This window comes from Nelumbo lutea, chromosome 3, assembly GCF_056320005.1.
Source record: "Nelumbo lutea isolate HS-2025 chromosome 3, American lotus-T2T, whole genome shotgun sequence".
In the NCBI taxonomy this organism is placed as follows: domain Eukaryota; kingdom Viridiplantae; phylum Streptophyta; class Magnoliopsida; order Proteales; family Nelumbonaceae; genus Nelumbo; species Nelumbo lutea.
The window spans coordinates 83,774,856-83,792,411 of record NC_142686.1 but is presented as its reverse complement, the minus strand read 5'-3'; the positions used below and the strand labels follow the sequence as shown (position 1 = coordinate 83,792,411).

Genomic DNA, 17,556 nt, shown 5'->3' with positions numbered 1-17,556 from the left:
AGGGCTGACTTGTTTTCTCAGGAATGATGGAAGTGGCAAGATGCTCTTTTAAAGGAGTGGAAACAACTTGCACATGTTTGAATCTCTGCCTTTGGTACCACCTTTGGAGAGTAGGAACAGAAACAAGAGGAGGAGCAAGAATATCAGAGGTAGGTCCAATGGAAGAGGTGGACACCCCATGATCGGACTCACAAGGGATGGGAAGAGGAACAGCTGGAGACATAGCAAAGGGTTCATCAGATTTCTCCCCCTCATGAGGAATACTAAAGAAGGGAGTCAACTTGGAAAAGGTGACATCCCGAGATACAAAACGGGTGCCATGAATTGGATCAAAATAGCAATAACCCTTCCGTGTGGAAGCATATCCCAGAAGCACACACTTATGAGCCTTAGGTTCAAACTTGTGCCTTTGGTGACTATGAATATGAACATAGAAAGTACACCCAAACACACGGAGAGGAAAAGAAAAGAGATCCTTATTCGGGAAGAGAAGACTAAAAGGAGTTTTAAAGCCAAAGACCCGGGAGGGCATACAGTTGATTAGAAAGGTAGCAGTAAGAACAACATCACTCCAAAACTTTAGAGGAACATGGGATGCAAACAAGAGGGATCTGGCAACCTCAACGACATGCCTATTCTTTATTTCTGCCACCCTATTTTGTTGTAGAGTGTAGGAACAATAACTTTGATGAATAACCCCAAAAGTTTCAAGATAGGTGGAGAGGGTTCTCTCAAAATACTCCTTAACATTGTCAAAGCGGAATTTTTTGATACGAATATTAAACTCGGTGATGATGAGTTCATGAAAATTTTTCACAATAGTCGATACTTCATCCCTGGATTTCATGAGATAAATCCCAAGTATAATGTGAATAATCATCAATAAAAAGGATAAAATACCTATAACCCCCCATGGTTGGCATGTGATATGGCTTCCACACATCAGAGTTAACAATATGGAAAGGAGAAAGTGATCTTTTATTACTAATTGAATAGGAATGTCTACAATGCTTTGCCAGCTCACATGATTCACAATGAAGACTCGATAAAGACACTCTTTTAAACATATTTGGGAACAAATGACTCAAAGCAAAAAAAGACAAGTGACCAAACTAAAAATGACATAATAAAATTTTGTTAATAGACTCTGACACGACTGACTCTAAGGCAACTCCATGAAGTGGTCCGAAAGCTTGATCCGGTGTGTCCAACAAGTATATTTCGTTCACCTCATGGCCACTCCCAATCATCCTCTTAGACTGCAGGTCCTGAAAAACACAATGAATGGGAAAGAATGTTATGCTACAATTCTTGGACTTTGTTAATCTACTAACAGAAAAGAGGTTTGTGTTAAGCTTAGGGACATGAAGAACAGGAGATAAGAATAGGGTGTCAGAGGTCTTTATATCACCTTTAACAGAGATGGGGGCAAGGGATCCATCGACAAGTGATATTTTCTCTTTCCCAGAGAGAAGGCGATATGAGCAAAAAAGGTTAGATAGACTGGTCATATGATCTGATGCACCAGAATCGATAATCCAAAGGATTTTATTATTACCTGAAACTGAAGCATGATTTGCATAAGCATGAGTACCTGAGTGAGCAAAATCCAATGAAGATGATGTACTGTTGGAAGGGTGAGCTGAATAAACTGTAGCTTCCAGGTGATTTAGGAGCCTCCCATACTTCTCAAAATCCAGCTTCATTGCAGCCAACCGCTCAATGGTTGATTTCTCTTCACTCTCCTTACTTCCCCCTTCAAGTACTATAGTAGCATTAGCAGTCTTGGGTTTTCCCACTTGACTTCTCTTCTTAAGGTTATTATTGTTCTTAAACCTATTAGGGAGAAGTCCAGGATGAAGTTTCCAGCAGGTGTCCTTTGTATGTCGTGATTTCTTGCAATATTCACACACCTGCTCTCTTTTCTCAGTAAGGCCATTTGGTTTCATTCTCGCATGTGCAAAATGTTCTGTAGGTGGACTCTGCAATGGAACCTGCCGCCTACTCTCCTCACTACTTATCATAGCATATGCCTATGAAAGAATTACCTCATCCCTGGCCAAAATATTATGTTTGATAATATCAAACTATGGGTTGAGTTCAGTGAGAAACTCAAACACCCTATTTCTCTCCACCAACTCTCTATACATTTCAGCATCCTTTTTACTCTCCCATACCACTGTCTCCATAACATCAATTTCCTGCCATAGGGATTTTAGTATAGAGTAGTAGATTGCTACACTCTTCTCCCCCCGTCTCAAGTTTTTCACATCACTTTTCAATTTGTACGCTTTGGCTACATTCAGTTTCTGTTAATAGGCTCAGTTATACTGTCCTATATATCCTTAGCCGAAGATGTCCAGAGATAGGGCTAGCTTATATGGGGTTGCATAGAGTTAACTAACCATCCTATAACAGTATAGTTCTCTTGCATCCATTTTTCAAATTCAGTGTCTGTCTCTTCGGGTTTCACCTTACTGCCTATGAGATACCCGAGTTTTCCTCTACTACAAACATAGATTTTTATAGATTGTGCCCAAACAAGATAATTCGTCCCATCTAGCTTAATTGTGGTAACACCAGTCAAAACGGAATCTACTGAGGCAGGTCCAGAAACTGGCACCTACTTGAACTCACTTCCGTATGTCTCCATTAATCAAATGGAAATCAAAGAACATAAATTTTGACTATATAAACTTACTTGAAGTCAAACCAGAACTCCGGTGCTTGAAAAACTAGGGTTTTGCTCCGTCTAGCAGATGAGAGGAAGAGAGAAGATGATGCCGCACCTACCAAACTAACCCAAACTCTTCCAAACCTGAACCACCCTCCTTTAGCAGTCACAAGACACCTTCCAAGCACAGAGCGCCACACCTGAGCTTCACCTTTTCTGGTAACCTCGAAAATCTCTAGTCGACTAGGGTTTCGGGCAGCAGCAGAACAACATCACTTCTTGGCAAAATCTAGCCAGAACTAAACTCTCAAAACCCTTCTACCAACTAGGCAAGTGATTCTCTATACTATAGAGAACCTATCTCTCCATACACTCTCTTGATTTTAGAGTGTACAGGAACAAAGAGAAAAAGGAAGAGGAACTAAACCCGCTCTGATACCAAGATGTAAATCAATCCTTTAATATCAAGATTAAACTTAGTAATTAGTAGAATAAAATAGGTCTGAATAGCTGTACATGAGAAGAAGATGGCAAAGAGAAGAAGTAAGAGAAGAATGAGCCTTCTTATTCTCCATTCTCCTCTAACCCTATTTTATTAAGATCTAAAAATTTGATTATGACAAGAATGCCCTTAAGTGGGCGGCCAGCTTAGCAGTTACATAAAGAAAATAAAACAAAAATAAATAACAGGCCCATTAAGTGTGGCCCATCAATTATTAAATAAAAGATATTACAAGAGTGGTTGTTAGGGCCCATTCGGCCCAATCTCTTTACAAATTGATTAAATCATTTGTTTTCATTTTAATATTTGAATGTGTATAAAAAGTAATATAAAAGGTAATATTTACAAAACTTAAATTATAATGATAAGTTGTGACTTGTGAGCAATATATTAATATATAGTAATAATCTATATATTAAATTACTCAATTTAAAAAATAAATATAATATAATTTTTAAATATATATTATATTTATTGAAAATTGAGTTTTTAAAAACATGTCATTTTTTAAAGGGGAGAGTAAAAAAAGAATAGGTTCCACGAATAGACCCTAGAACAAACCCCAGAACCACCAAGGGCAAAACCAATTCTAGAACCAATCTTTATAGGGTAGGTTCTGGTTCTAAAAACCTAAAAATTAACCCATACAAAATATATTCCAAGTTCAACCATAGAACCAAACCAATTCATGCTCACCCCTAGCATTTAGTGAATCGATACTTTTAATCAGTGTCTTAAAAATGACTCAAAATTGGAATTGTTCTAGCCACTGATTTCTAGGTTGACGGATTGACCGCTCAATTCGAACGAATAACCTATTTTGACAAAAAAAATTAAAAATTTAAGAAAAAATAATTAAAATGAAAAACAATAAAAAAACCGTTGAACGGGTCAAACAGGTCAATGGTTCGACCACCTAGGTCAACGGGTCATTGACCGATTCAATGATTTTTGGCTAAAGACCGGATTTAGAATAAAACAGAATAGGTTGCTTTGCTTGAATGATTCCCAAGCCAAATGCTCTGACCGTCTAGAACAAGGGCTGTTCGGAAACCATTCTTTGTACGATGAAAGGACCTTTGTTTTTGGGTAAACCTGGTCCTTAACCGGGTTAGGTTTTCATTGCCATGATCCAGTTCATCCCACGAGTTTACCTGAGCCAACAAAATTTGGATGGGGAGCATTGGATTATCTTGAGCTCCCAAATCACCGGCCAAAATGCCAAATGGATGATTTGTAGGCTGTTTTAGGCATTTCGTCTGCGCGTTCTGGCCCGTATGTGACTGCCCTCAACTAGTAAGTATTGAATTCGGCAATTAAATGCAACTAGAATTTTTCGGGAGCTTCTCCTGCCTTTCTGAAAATGTCACTGTCCTGTTAATATCACTACCTACCGTTACCTACTTACCTACGTAGATTTTACCCCCCTCCTCCATTAACCAAGATGGGAAAATTGCCAAAATTTATCCTTCAATTCCACAGTTTTTACCATCCGGATATTTATCAAAAAAATATTTAACTATCCGGATTTACAAATTCTTGGAAGGGTGTCATCATCAGAAACAATTCTTTTGTTTTTCCCCCTTTTTCTTCTTTTTGGTTCGTGCTATGTAAAAGCATGAACCCAAAGTTCTGTGGGGATTCAAAAAATACAGACAAGACCATGCAGAAACCAACCAATCAACCCATTTCATACCCATATGCACGTATGCATTGAGCCTAAATGAGAAGTGAGAGCGAGCAAATTGGGTCAGAAATTGCAACCTTAGAAGTTGGTGAAGGTCAGGCCAGGGTGCTCTGAGTAGCCCCACGGAGCCTCTCGTGTTCATTATTCCTTGGCTGAAGTGAAGAATTCACAGGAGGGATGTGCTGGAACCGATTGACAGAAACAAGATCGGTCCCCCATGGCACGCCTGATCATCACTGTTTACCAGACGGCGGCCAGTCTGATGATTACTCTTCTCCGCCCCATGACCAGTCTAGTCAATAGTGAAAACCTTCCTTCTGCCTTACATCGTTGCTTTTGCTGTGTAGTCGGCAGATGAAAGGAGAAAAATGATCACAACGTCAGAATCAGAAGACAGAATCTCAGGGAAAAGATGAAAGATCAGACAGACTAACGTCAAAGTGCGAGAGAGGGAAGCTTCTAAAATTTGTCTGATGCCTATGGAGTTGAACGGGCTTCTTAATACTTTCTCTGATAAAATGGCCAACTAACGTCATTTTGAATCCAAATAATAAAATACCCGTTTGAGGGTTTGAATGAAACTCACCAACCAAATTTGGATTCTGGGCTTCTGGAGCTGACGATGAACTCTTTGCACCTTGTTCTGTTTCTTATGTCATCAAAAGCAGAGTTTCTCTATTAAATCCCAAATCCTCCATGTTCTCTGCCAACCCCACCTTCCCTTTCTGGATTGAGAAGAGTAGTAGAATCCACAAATCTTTAACCTTAGCTGGCAAAAACAGCATCTCCAACCACCAACCAACTTTCGTGCTTTGCATCCCTGTAATCAAAGTTTCAGCTCCAACCCCGCTGCCTTCCCTTGGAGAGAAGGCAGAAAACTGTTGGCTCTTGGCTCCAACAAATGTTTCTCAGAGAGAGAGTGGTCCATGAATGTGAGAAGCTAGAGGGCTATCCACCACTTGTCAGATGGAGGTACCAATAATGGAAATAACCTGGACTGGACTGGAGGACCGTTTTTTACTTCACTTGTTGAATGGGCCCATATGGGGAAACCTGTCTCAACCATCTTTGCATTGCTAAGATCAGTTTCAGATATGTTGTATTGGCTTTTGGCTCCAGAATCCACAGAATAAGGACCAAATCACTTTTGTCCTAACAAAGATATACATGCCGGATACGTTATAAGCAAATGGAACACTGTTGGAACCTTGCCAGCTTGACCATACAAGGTGGTTAAAAGGATTTGAGGAGTTGATCTGGTAAAAGAGCGTCTAAGTATGCGTTTAGAATGGTTTTGGGTCTGTCATTCAGTTGTCTAACTTGACCATCTATGCCTCATTATTCAGCAACATAATTTGGTGGGTATCTCCTTCACTTGTTGAGTGGATCCATCCGAAGTAACTATATATTATTCAGGACCATTATAGTTTTTTTCCTCCACTGCGCACAAAGAACACACAAGGAACTCATGCTTGACCCTAAAAAGATGAAACTTTACCAAATATGATGTCAGATACAGAAAAATCAATAAATTTAGAGCTGAGTTTATCACCATTGGGCCCATGACAAGTAAAACCAGTAGAGTGGATACCAGTTGCATTGCATATCTTTGTAATTAAAAAACTCGGGAATGGATGGTGAAATGCCAGATACCAGTTGCATTGCATATCTCTGTAATTATAGGATCTCGATATTTCAGAACTAGCAGCAAAATTTTATAACATGTGGGGCCCTTCTACCATAAAGACACCCCCCTCACCCACCATGAATCACTTGAACAGTTTGCAATCCATCCTGTAAGTGTAAAATGTGCATTGAACCATATTCATTCTAAACTGTACGCAATTAACATGATTGCTTCAGAAAACAGAATAAATAGTTTCTTGGTCTAAAAACATTGCAATGCAGCAAGCAGAGGCAAACGTCCATATAAGGTATGTAATTTTCTCATATCATCATTCCATAGTGCTGTACTGCAGTTGATAACATTCCAATGGAATGAGGAAGGATGAATCAATGAGCCAGCCCGGTCCTTGGCCATTTGAATGGTCTCGATAAAAAAAGACTATCACCTTTCTTGCCCTTGTGCATAGAACACTTCCATACTCAAAATTTCAAAATCCCTATTAACACATTAGATTATCAACAAGAATATATTGGGAAAATTTGACACTCCACACGGGCAAAGTTTCTATGATTTATTCAGGCCCCACAAAATCCATTCCCTTGCAGAAGTCAAGTAGCCTGCTGCCTGCAGAATGTTATAAACTGAAGAACCATGAATTATCACAAAAGAATCACTTTACAACATCTGATGATAGATAACCTAGTTGACAAGGCAATAGGATTGTCCAAAGATAATAACAGGCAGGAAAATGTAAACAAGGTATTGATGCCTAGTCTAGGTAAGCCTATTCAAATAAGATAAAGATAAATGCCATTGATCTTTATGGCTATATTTACACATCTAGGGGCATATTTAAGGGCATTCGCAACATCAGTCGAGCTGAATGTGTGATATGTACCCTCAATGAAAACCAGGAGTAGGTGCGGTTTCTTTCAGTTCAAGCACAAAGAACAATATATTCACAGCACATACATAATCAGCAGGGGGCATCGTTTGGGTGGCGGCAAAAATGGTTGGGCTTTGATGGAAGACCATTCCCAACTTATCGAATCCAAAAACAGAAAAAATTATTTCTGCCTTCCAAAATAACCAAATCCAAATTTCCTTAAATCATCAAACTTCCACCTGAAATTCCCATAAAGGAAATGAGTAAATTCAGAAAGAACAAACCTTCTCTCATTACATAATGAGGAACTTTTTTGAGTAGATATACATGCACCTTGGGGAAGACAACAACAAAAGCAGATCAAAACTAAGAAGCAAGGAAGCAATACAGAAGCACATATCTTCCAGCTAACCTATACATCGCTGAGTACATATTCGAAGAGTGCCTTCTGACTGACTAAACGTTACATCTACTGTATACAATTTCCCTGTGATTGTCAAGTTGGACCTTGTCGAGGATAAACTCATTGCAGCTCGGCCACAAGAGGAGCAGTTGTCAAGGGTCTGGGTTTCATTACACAGTTCACCGCTACCACTTTATCCTGCACCCGATGACCAGGGGTAGAAGAGGATTTGGTAAAATTACCTCAATTTTAGCTGCGCTCAGAAGGAATTCATCTCAAGACAATAGGTCCGTCTTTTCACCAGCAGCTTCGCTGCCGTTCCATACGGCTCCTCTTCCTCAAATGCTGTCGAAACCCAAGAACTATCGGAGATCTCTTTCTTGGCGGCAGCCTGCTCACTTGGTCGAATGGCTACCAACGTCGCCCCCTTCAGCACCATCCCGTTGGGCAGCTCCAAGTGTGGAGCATACCAGAGTCTCATGTTCAGCGCAGGCACCAGCGTCCGTCTTGAAGCTGTCGAAGCAGACAAGGGCTTCACTCTCAGCTCCTCCAGCTGCTCTCTGTTCATACAAAGAACACCCTGTCCGTCGGCATCCGTCAGGACAAGGCTTTCCAAGGTGTGATGCTCAGCGATAATCGGCTGGAGCAGGTAGTGTCTCGCTGATGCAGCTATCAGAGAACTGATTGTCCAGACGACTCTCAGTTTTAGGCCCCCGTTGGTGTAGAACGACTCAGGGATGTTCCCATTGTCATCTCCGTTTCCAACGCACAAGCCATCGTTACCAACGCCATTTTCCTGCACGGATGAAGATTTGGTGGTTCCCGGAGAAAGGACAGATGAAGCACCGAGTATGACGCAGGTGTCAAGGGTGGATCCGAAATCTGCCCTCCATTTAAGCAAAACGCCATCCTCGATTCCTAATTCTCCACCAGGAAGCTCGATTCGGAGGCGACGGATCTCATTGAAGTTCTTCAACACCTGGGTCGGGGAGTGGTGGGTAACGCCACCTGCTTCCATTTCCTCGTCATCACCAACACCTCCGCCTCCCCCACCACCACCGCTACCACCGTTCAGAGACGAGGCAGACGAAGATTTCTTAGGGCCAAGAAATTGACCAAGGGCCTGGAGAGGCTTAACGATGCCACCGAAAACAAGACGGACGAGGTTCGAGAAGACGCCTCGCGTCTTATCAGAAGCGGCAGTCCCCGAAGAAGCGTCGTCGTCAGAGATGACGCAGTCGACCCTCACAACAACGTTATCCACCTGAGGAACCAGACCATGGAACCGACGGGACACAACGCAGCAGCGACCCAACGCCTTCACATCTCCGATCTTGTTGAACACAATCAGAAGCAAAGAGTCCGGCAACCGATCGAAATGATCGATCTCCGCCACCTCCGCCGTGGACGGCTCCGGCCAGATTTTTCCGTTGAGATCCGGTCGGTGAGACGCCATCGCAAAACCCTCAAAGGAAGATAGACAATGATAGGAAGTCGGAGGCACGGATCAGCTTATACGACCAGTACAGATCAGATCTGATCTACTCTTCAGGTTAAACCAGTAATACAAATGGAAACCTAATTCAGACTGCAAACCCTAGCCCTAGTTATACGAAGCGAACGCCGAGGAGAGAGAGGCAAAGCACTTCTCCGGCAAGGTTCTCCGTGCCAGATCTAGCCGGAGATGTAACATCACCGGATCAGAGACGACGACCAAATGAGGGAAAGAGAGGGAGAGAAACAGAGGTGAGAGGGTTATCGTTCTCTACTTCTCTTCTGAGGATAGATAGATAGATAGATCCACGGAAGAGAGAGAGGGAGAGAGAATGTGTGAGTGAGAAAAAGGAACGTTTTGATTTTTTTAATATTTTAATATTACTTATTTAGATTTTAATTTTATCTCTCTGTCTGTCTCGCTTTTGTGTTTTGCAATTATTTATTATTATTTAATTACGCGGAGCGCGAGAGAGAGACGTTGTTGGAAGGGGGGAGGTTCGGAAGAAAGAGGATTAGAGGAAGGGCAAACCTGTCCTTTACTGAGGGTATATTAGGTATTTGATTAATCTCTTTTTTTGTTATTTGGGAGTCGGCGGCATGAGAGGGATCACGTGAGAATGTTACTTTTTAACCGTCAGATGACTTTGAGCGCCCCCGGTTTTTGTCGCATGACTCACCGATAGGTAAAAGGTCAACAATGCCTAGATTAATTTGTTGCTTTTGGTGTACTTAATGGTGGCAATGTTGTCTTTCAACGCTTCATCGGGGTCGGGGACGGGGCGGTAGTGCTGCAAAACGGATTGGATCGAATCGTATAGACTTCGATTTAAATTGATTCGTTTGTTTTGGAATTCGAAGCGAATCTAATCCATCAAATTCATATCATATTAGAATCGAATTTGGATTGTTGCTAAATTTGTAGCCGACGGCAACAACGTAATTTTTAGGGTTTTGAGGCTGACACTAGGTATGAGAAAGAAGATGTTAGACTCGGATGGTTAAATTAGACGAAAGTTATGAGAAAAAAGATGGTTAAATTTTTAGGGTTTAAGTTCCGGTGTATTTTACTTCAATGTGCGAGTCTTTTTTTAGTTGGAATTGTTTGAGAGGAGTAGTTGGGAGCATGTGGCGGCAGTTGGGAATGGTTAATGATGGGTGGCTAGGATACGTCCAGTCAATGCCACATGTCAAGATCTGTAGGTCAAACAAATACCATCATATCATTTGCCCCCCACTCTTGAGGTCATAGCAATTGAGGTTGTTTGGCAGGGTGCGTTGAAGCCTTGACATCGGTCAAAGACAATATAGTGTATTTGCGTGGAGGCGTTAGCCTTGGCTGCAGAGCTCTTCTTAGGGGTTGTGCGGCAACTGCTCCTACGTTCTCCCTTTGCGTCAATAAAGGACCATCTCGGGCTAAAGGGTCGTGACCATGGCCCGTGTGAACATAGGTTGTCCATGTTCATTTCTCATGCCTAGCATGGGCATTGATGTTTCTCATCATATGTCCTTACACAAGACGGGTGTCGCATGCACGTACATAGGACGGGCGTCATGTGTTCGTACGTAGGATGGGCATCGAGGTTGACCGAATGAGGCCAAGCACGAGACAGTGCGAGAGGGTCCGGTTCGGCGTATCCTTGAGCCAGAGTCAATGGGTGAACTAGCCCTATTTTTTTGTGTCGTTTCGTCTCCCGAGGTTGGTGCCACGTGAAGCCCGTCAGTTCGGGTTGTCAGGTTGGCAAGTCCATGATCGTTGGATCTGAGCCATACATTTTTCTTTAAATAGGGAGGCTGGTTAAGCAACTCCCCACCATTTGCTCGAAACCTTATGCTTGGGAGCTAGTAAGGACACATTGGCTATCAACAACCAATTCCCTTAAACTTTTTTTAACAAACATCTTTAGGTAAAGGATTCATGTCCTCAACATGTTCTCCTCGAATTTGAGTTGTGAGGAATATAACCTTCCTAACTGGAGTACTCCTAGCAGCACTCCTAGTAGTGATGGGAGTGATAGTAGTGATTTTGAGAACTCCTCTCGGACATCTAGTGCCCAAGTGCTAAGGGACAAAGTTACATTCCATGGGGCCAAGCACGATTAGTAGAGTGTGGGCCCTACCAATGAGAGTACCAATTCCAATCGGCCGAGGGTTGACACCCCAGGGAATGTTCTTGGGCACCTTAATGTTGTGGATGTGGAAGAGGTCGAGGAGCCCACAGCCAAGGCTGAGAGTAGAGGTGTGACGTTAGGGCATTACCCCCACTCTAACTTAGACAATACTCTCAACAAGGTGCAAGTTAGTGCGTTGGCCAAGAATTACCACACTCCAGGGGACTATAAGGTTAAAGTCCCTTTCATGGGTGATTGGCCATGGCTTGCTCCTGAAGAGGAGGTGTGCTTCCATGAGCATTACCTTCACTTCTAGTTGTAGTTTCCCTTACACCCCTTCATCCCCGAGATCCTAAACCATTATAACCTCACCCTTAGCCAGCTTGCCCCCAATGCCATTAGGACAATAGTGGTCGAATTGGTGATGGCCCATCTCTAAGAGGTGACAGTGACGCTAAATATATTTTGATGTCTATTCGCACTAAGAAAGCACCCTAACAGGGAGGGCTTGTTTTAATTCCAAGGCCAATGGGGAAGGGTGGTGGACAACTCGTCATCTTTCCTTAATTGGAAGAACAAATTATTCTTCATGAGTTGCCTCGAGGGCTGGTCCTTTCGGTTTGGTTGGGGGAGACCAGATATGTTGACCAAAAGGATTAAACCACGCAGTAGCGATGAAGAGAAGGCCATGATGACTCGGCTTCGTCTGGGCAGGACGATTCATGCCGGACCCTTGGTGAAGGAGGAGGAAGCCTTGATGATGGCCGGCCTTAGTCCTACCCCCCTCAGTATGGATGCTCCTGTTGTCTGCTAGTTGTGAAGTTGCTTGAGTTTTGTTAGCATTCTTCTAACTCGTTTGCTTCTCTTGTTCATAGAAATGGAGAGCGGCAGGAAGGTGAAATTGCTCGTGACAGTGTTTAAGAGAGCTACTGGGAAGGAAACTACTAGGAGCATGCCTCAGCGTTAGCCAGAGGAGGGGGCTGCAAGACAATGGGCCAAGGTCGAGGTGGCCCATAGAAAGACAAAGGCGCAGAAGCGCCCTTCCGAAACAACCCAAGACGTTTAGGCCAAAAGACTTCAACTACGAGGGCAACATCGGCCTGAGGGGACCTTGGGTAGACCACATCAGGTGGAGCCTCAGTCGTCTGATCCATGGGACAAGCCGCTCACCAAGCGTCGACTGATAGCTAGCGATCGGCATGGTCCTCCTCGGGGACTTCTAGTCCTAGATATAATATTCAGTGGACTTTGTTCGGGACACGCTATTAGACAAGGCTGCTAAGGTATGTGTACACTACTTCGAATTTGTTGTGTCATCGAGGTCTTCTTGGTATCTGACTGATGTTTTTCCTTTCTTATGTGCAAATGGTCTCTTGGTTGGTTGGCCTCTATGATAAGGTTGAGGTGCTGATTTAGCAACTCCGGCAAATGCAAGAGGAGATCAAGCATTTGAAGAAGCATGCAGCCGAGAGCCGGATACACGACAAGCACGAGCATTACAAGAAGGTCGAGGTTGAGGAGACCAATAACAAAGAGCTTGTGAAGGAATTGAAGTCCTCCTTGGCCTCATTGGAGCAACAACTGGAGGAATCGACCATAAAGGCAGTCAAAAAATGCAAGAGCATGAAGGAACATGAGATGGACTTGACATCTTTGCTCCCAGGCTTATTTGGAGGGCTTCGAGGACTGTAAGGCCCAGGTGATGAAGGTCCTTCTAAACTTCAATGTCAACCAACTGGATTTGTTTGGTACCGAAGCTCGCTAGTAGTAGATATATTGAGGATGGACTACAACCCAACTGCCGAAGCTGTTGCTGATGCCACTACTTAGGCCATCGCTCAAACTGGAGGGGGCTAATAAAATTTTTTTTCCTAGTTTTCTTTTGTTTGGGCCTAGGTTACCTTGATACTTGTAAATTTTTCTTTTTCTTCTTCTTCTTTTTTTTTTTTTTTGTAAGGGGCCGACGCCTCCCCCATAAGAGGCCTTTATTTTGTAAAAACACCTAAGTGAATACAACTTGAGTTTCTTGGCAAAGATGTTCTTTACTTCTTTTCTTTTCTTCTTTTTGCTTTGTGCTAAGGGCCGAAGGTCTCCCCTCAAAGAGGCATCTTTGTAAAGAAACTTGCCATAGTAATCCTTTACATCTAAAGTGTCTTTTACTTAGTATTTTTGCGAGGATGTTCCGTATTAGAGTCTTGTAGGCCGATGCCAACACCACAAGTTGTTCTTTTTTATTTAGTCTTGGAACTCTTTGCCTTAGTGAAAAAGAAGGAAGTCTATTCTGGTCAAGGCCGACATCATGCTTAGTGCATCATCACGCAAGGGCTTTGTAGCTAAGGTCACAAGTGGTTCCTTAGTGGAGAATCACTGGTCCAAGTGTATAACCTTAAGGAAGGTTGTATGCTTTGGGACAGACATCTGGTTTGAGCATATAACCTTAAAGAGGGTTTTATGTTGCGTTCAACCAGTCGAAGGGTCCTGGAAGTTGGAGGGAATGAGAACGTTTACACAAAAAACGAGATCCAAGGTGAGAGGAACTTTGCACTTTTCATTCAGATTTTTTTCACTAAGGTATTTATAACTCTACTGATAGTACATTCAGAGATTCTCATAGTTCCAAGTGTGAGGCACCAACCTTCCACTTGTTCTAGCCGAAAGGTGTCGGGTCCTACTACTAGCTTGATTCTGTAGGGCCCTTCCAAGTTTGGGCCAAGCTTTCCAACACCAGGCTCAGGGACCATGACTTTTTTGAGGACGATGTCACCCTCTTTGAAGTGACGCTCTCTGACTTGGGAGTTGTAGTATCTTGCAACTTTTCATTGGTATGTCACGACCCTGATTTGGGCTTGTTCTCGAACACCTTCCAGTAGGTCATGGTCATACCTTAACTCGTCACTGTTCTTGGCTTCCTGGTAAGCCTCAGTCTGAAGCGTCAATTGGCTTATCTCTATTGGGATGACAACCTCCGTCCCATATGTCAAGTTGAAGGGGGTTTCACCTATGGCAATCCGAGGTATCATTCGGTATGCCTAGATCCCTTTGGTTGTGTCTAATCTTGCCTTCAGTCCATCCAGGATTGTCATATTGGTGACCTTGTCTAGCCCATTGGTTTGAGGGTAGCCAACTAAGGTGTACTATTGCCTTATCCCTAGGCTTCCATAACATTCTCTAAACTTGGCATCATCAAACTATCGGCCGTTGTCGATGACGAGCATGTATGGGACGCCAAACTAACAGATGATACTCTTCCAGAAGAAGCTTTAGATTGTTTTAGCCGTAATGGTCACTAGGGCATCGACTTCAACCCACTTGGTGAAATAGTCTACTACCATGATGAGGTATTTCTTATTTCTTGTGGCCGGGGGGAAAACTCCAAGGAGGTCCATACCCCCACTTTGCAAAGGGCCATGGATTGCTGAGGACCGAGAGGGTCATTGCAGGCCAATGAAGGATGTTGGAATGCCTTTGGCATCGGTCGCACTTCCGTACCAACTCAATAGCATCCTTTTGGATGGTCGGCCAAAAGCATCCTTGCATGAGTGCTTTCTATGACGAGGCTCTGCCCCCCAGATGATTTCCACAGATGCCTTCATGGATTTCTCTTAGCACATATTTGCCCTTGTCTCGGTGAAGGCATGTAAGATAGGGTAAGGTGAAGGATCTTCTATACAACTTGCCCTTGAGTATGGCATACTATACTGACTACCGTCAAACTTTCTTTGCCTCATTCTTGTCTGGCGGTAACTACTCATGTTGCAAGTAGAAGAGAATGGAATCCATCCAGTAAGGCTCAACTTGGATGGGGTACACTTTCCTCTCTTCGGTGTTAGGATGTGTCAAGCTTTCGATGTGCACAATGCGGCCGAGGGCAGACCATGAGTAGCTGGCAAGTTTTGATAGGGTGTTAGCTTATGTGTTCTCGGCCTGTGAGACCTGGTGCAAGGAAAAGTGTTGAAAGTGATTAGTTGGCTCTCAGACTTTGTTCAAGTACTTGGCCATATTTGGCTCTCTAGCTTCATACTCTCCATTCACCTGGTTGACAACCAATTGTGAGTCGCTAAAGACTTCGATGTGCTTGCTTCCAAGGTCTTTTGCGAGCTGGAGGCTAGCTAGCAGGGTCTCGTACTTGGTGTCATTGTTGGAAGCGGGGAAACCAAACTGCAATGCATACTCTAGCTCGCTACTATCCAGGGTAAGAAGTATGAGGCTGACTCTACTTCTTTTGGAATTGGAGGATCCACCTACAAACAAAGTCCAGGTCGGTGATTCTTGTGGTTGGGGGCCTGTCTATGATCGTGGTTGAAGGTGCATTCAACCAAGAAGTCTGCCAATGCTTGTGCCTTTATAGTTGGTCTCGTTCTCATGCTTAAAGAGCACCAATTTGAGGGGCTGGTTGAGATCACTAGCGTAAAGGCCTTAGATTCTTGGTCGAGATCACTAGCGCAAAAGCTACTTTTTTACTTCTGGATATTTGGTCTAGGCCTCGTAGAGCTCCTTGCTAATGTAATATACTAGCCTCTAAACCCCTCATCTTCTTGAACCAATATTGAGCTAATGGCTTTGTCCACAACCGAGAGGTGCAAAAGTAAAGTCTTTCCTGGGAGGGGCCTTATGAGCAAGGGTGGTGATGCGATGCATGACTTTAACTCTTCGAAATCTTTTTGGCACTCTTCTGTCCATTGGAAACCCTTCAACTTCTTGATGGATCGGAAGAAGGTTATGCACCAGTCGCCCGACTTGGACATGAATCGATTGAGGGTCGCAACTCAGCTGGTGAGCCTCTGAGTTTCTTTGGTCGGTCGAGGGGGGTTCGTGTCCAGTATGACTTGTATATTCTCAGCTTTGGCCTCTATGACTCATTGGGTGACTATAAAACCCAAGAATTTTCCTGAGGTAACTCCAATGGCACACTTGGTGGGGTTCATCTTCATGTTGTATTTTCTCAACATCCAAAAAGTCTTGTCGAGGTTCGAGGTGTGCTAGCTAGCCCTAAGACTCTTCACAACCATGTCATCGACATAGGCTTTGATGTTTTTTCACTTATGCTCCTTGAAGATCTTGTTTACTAGCCTCTTATAGGTGGCCTCAGTGTTCTTTGGTCCAAAAGGCATCACCTTGTCGTAGTAGGTGTAGTGCTCGATGATGAATGAGGTCTTATCCTCATCAACCAAGTGCATCTTTATCTGGTTGTAGCTGGAGAAGGCATTCATGAAGTTTAGTAACTCATATCCTATGGTGGCATCAACAAGGTGATCAATCACCAGTAAAGGAAAGTTGTCTTTGGGGTAGGCCTTATTGAGATATGTGAAGTTAATACAAATGTGCCATTTCCCATTAGCCTTCTTAACCATGACCACGTTAGACAACCATTTCCCGAGTAGCTTGTCCACCTCATCTCCGATGGTTTTCTAACGCTCCAGTGCAAAGTTCCTCTTCTTTTTCTGAACCAACCTACAGCTTGGGTCCACACTCAGCCTGTGAGTAATGATCGAGGGTTTAATTCCTAGAACATTAGTGGCAGACCAAGCAAACACGTCAGTATTGACTTTGAGGAAGCTTACCAATTCAAAAAATATGTCCTAAGGGAGGCGAGACCTGACTTGTACCATTTTTTGGGGCTCAACCTCGTCTAGGGGTATCGAGATGAGGGGCCTTGGAATGGGGATTGCTAGCCTGTCAGCTGCTGCTATCGGAATCTGAGGGGTCGGCCCCTTCTAACACCCCCCCCCCCAAGAATTGGCTTAGCGGGGTATGAGTGGATTGTCCTCCACATTGTTTGTGGCTTCCAGTGGGGCAGCTACCCTGTGGGTGGCTTCCTATCAGGTGCCCTATGTTGTCTAATTGTTGGGCCAGGTTGTCCATCCTGCTTAGGACCAACTTAAATTGGTCAATTGTGACTATTTCGAACATCAGGGATGGAGTCTTGCTTGTTAGCCATTTTAGGACGCTAGTTAATTAAATTAGATTAGTTTTTTTCTTAAGGGAAAGTTTTTAAGACGCTCCCACAAATGACGCCAATTGTTGTTGCCAATTGTCAAACATGGGTGGATCTATATTGATTCAATTATAAATGGGTTGATTTCAAATCTTCCCTAAAATGATATCAATTTCAAATTCGGACAATCACATACCATTCGCAAACTCTTACCCTAAAATAACTATTACCGTTTAC

The 17,556-nt window shown here is 43.3% G+C and overlaps 1 protein-coding gene and 1 long non-coding RNA gene across 2 annotated transcripts; both read right to left on the bottom strand.

The window, feature by feature from the left end:
* Positions 1–4,629: 4,629 nt before the first annotated feature.
* LOC148866137 (uncharacterized) lies at positions 4,630–5,588 on the bottom strand. The gene is made up of 2 exons (XR_016109432.1): positions 5,450–5,588; positions 4,630–5,202 (listed from the first exon to the last, which is right to left on the bottom strand). It is a non-coding gene; the product is annotated as an uncharacterized LOC148866137 (long non-coding RNA).
* Positions 5,589–7,644: 2,056 nt separating this feature from the next.
* LOC148866136 (F-box family protein) lies at positions 7,645–9,683 on the bottom strand. The gene has a single exon (XM_088975842.1). It carries the CDS (start codon positions 9,233–9,235, stop codon positions 8,039–8,041), a length of 1,197 nt encoding a protein of 398 aa, XP_088831968.1. The 5' UTR covers positions 9,236–9,683; the 3' UTR covers positions 7,645–8,038.
* Positions 9,684–17,556: the final 7,873 nt, after the last annotated feature.

Excerpts from the sequence above, each read along its gene's own strand:
- LOC148866136 (XM_088975842.1), bottom strand. The coding sequence starts at position 9,235 with ATGGCGTCTCACCGACCGGATCTCAACGGAAAAATCTGGCCGGAGCCG.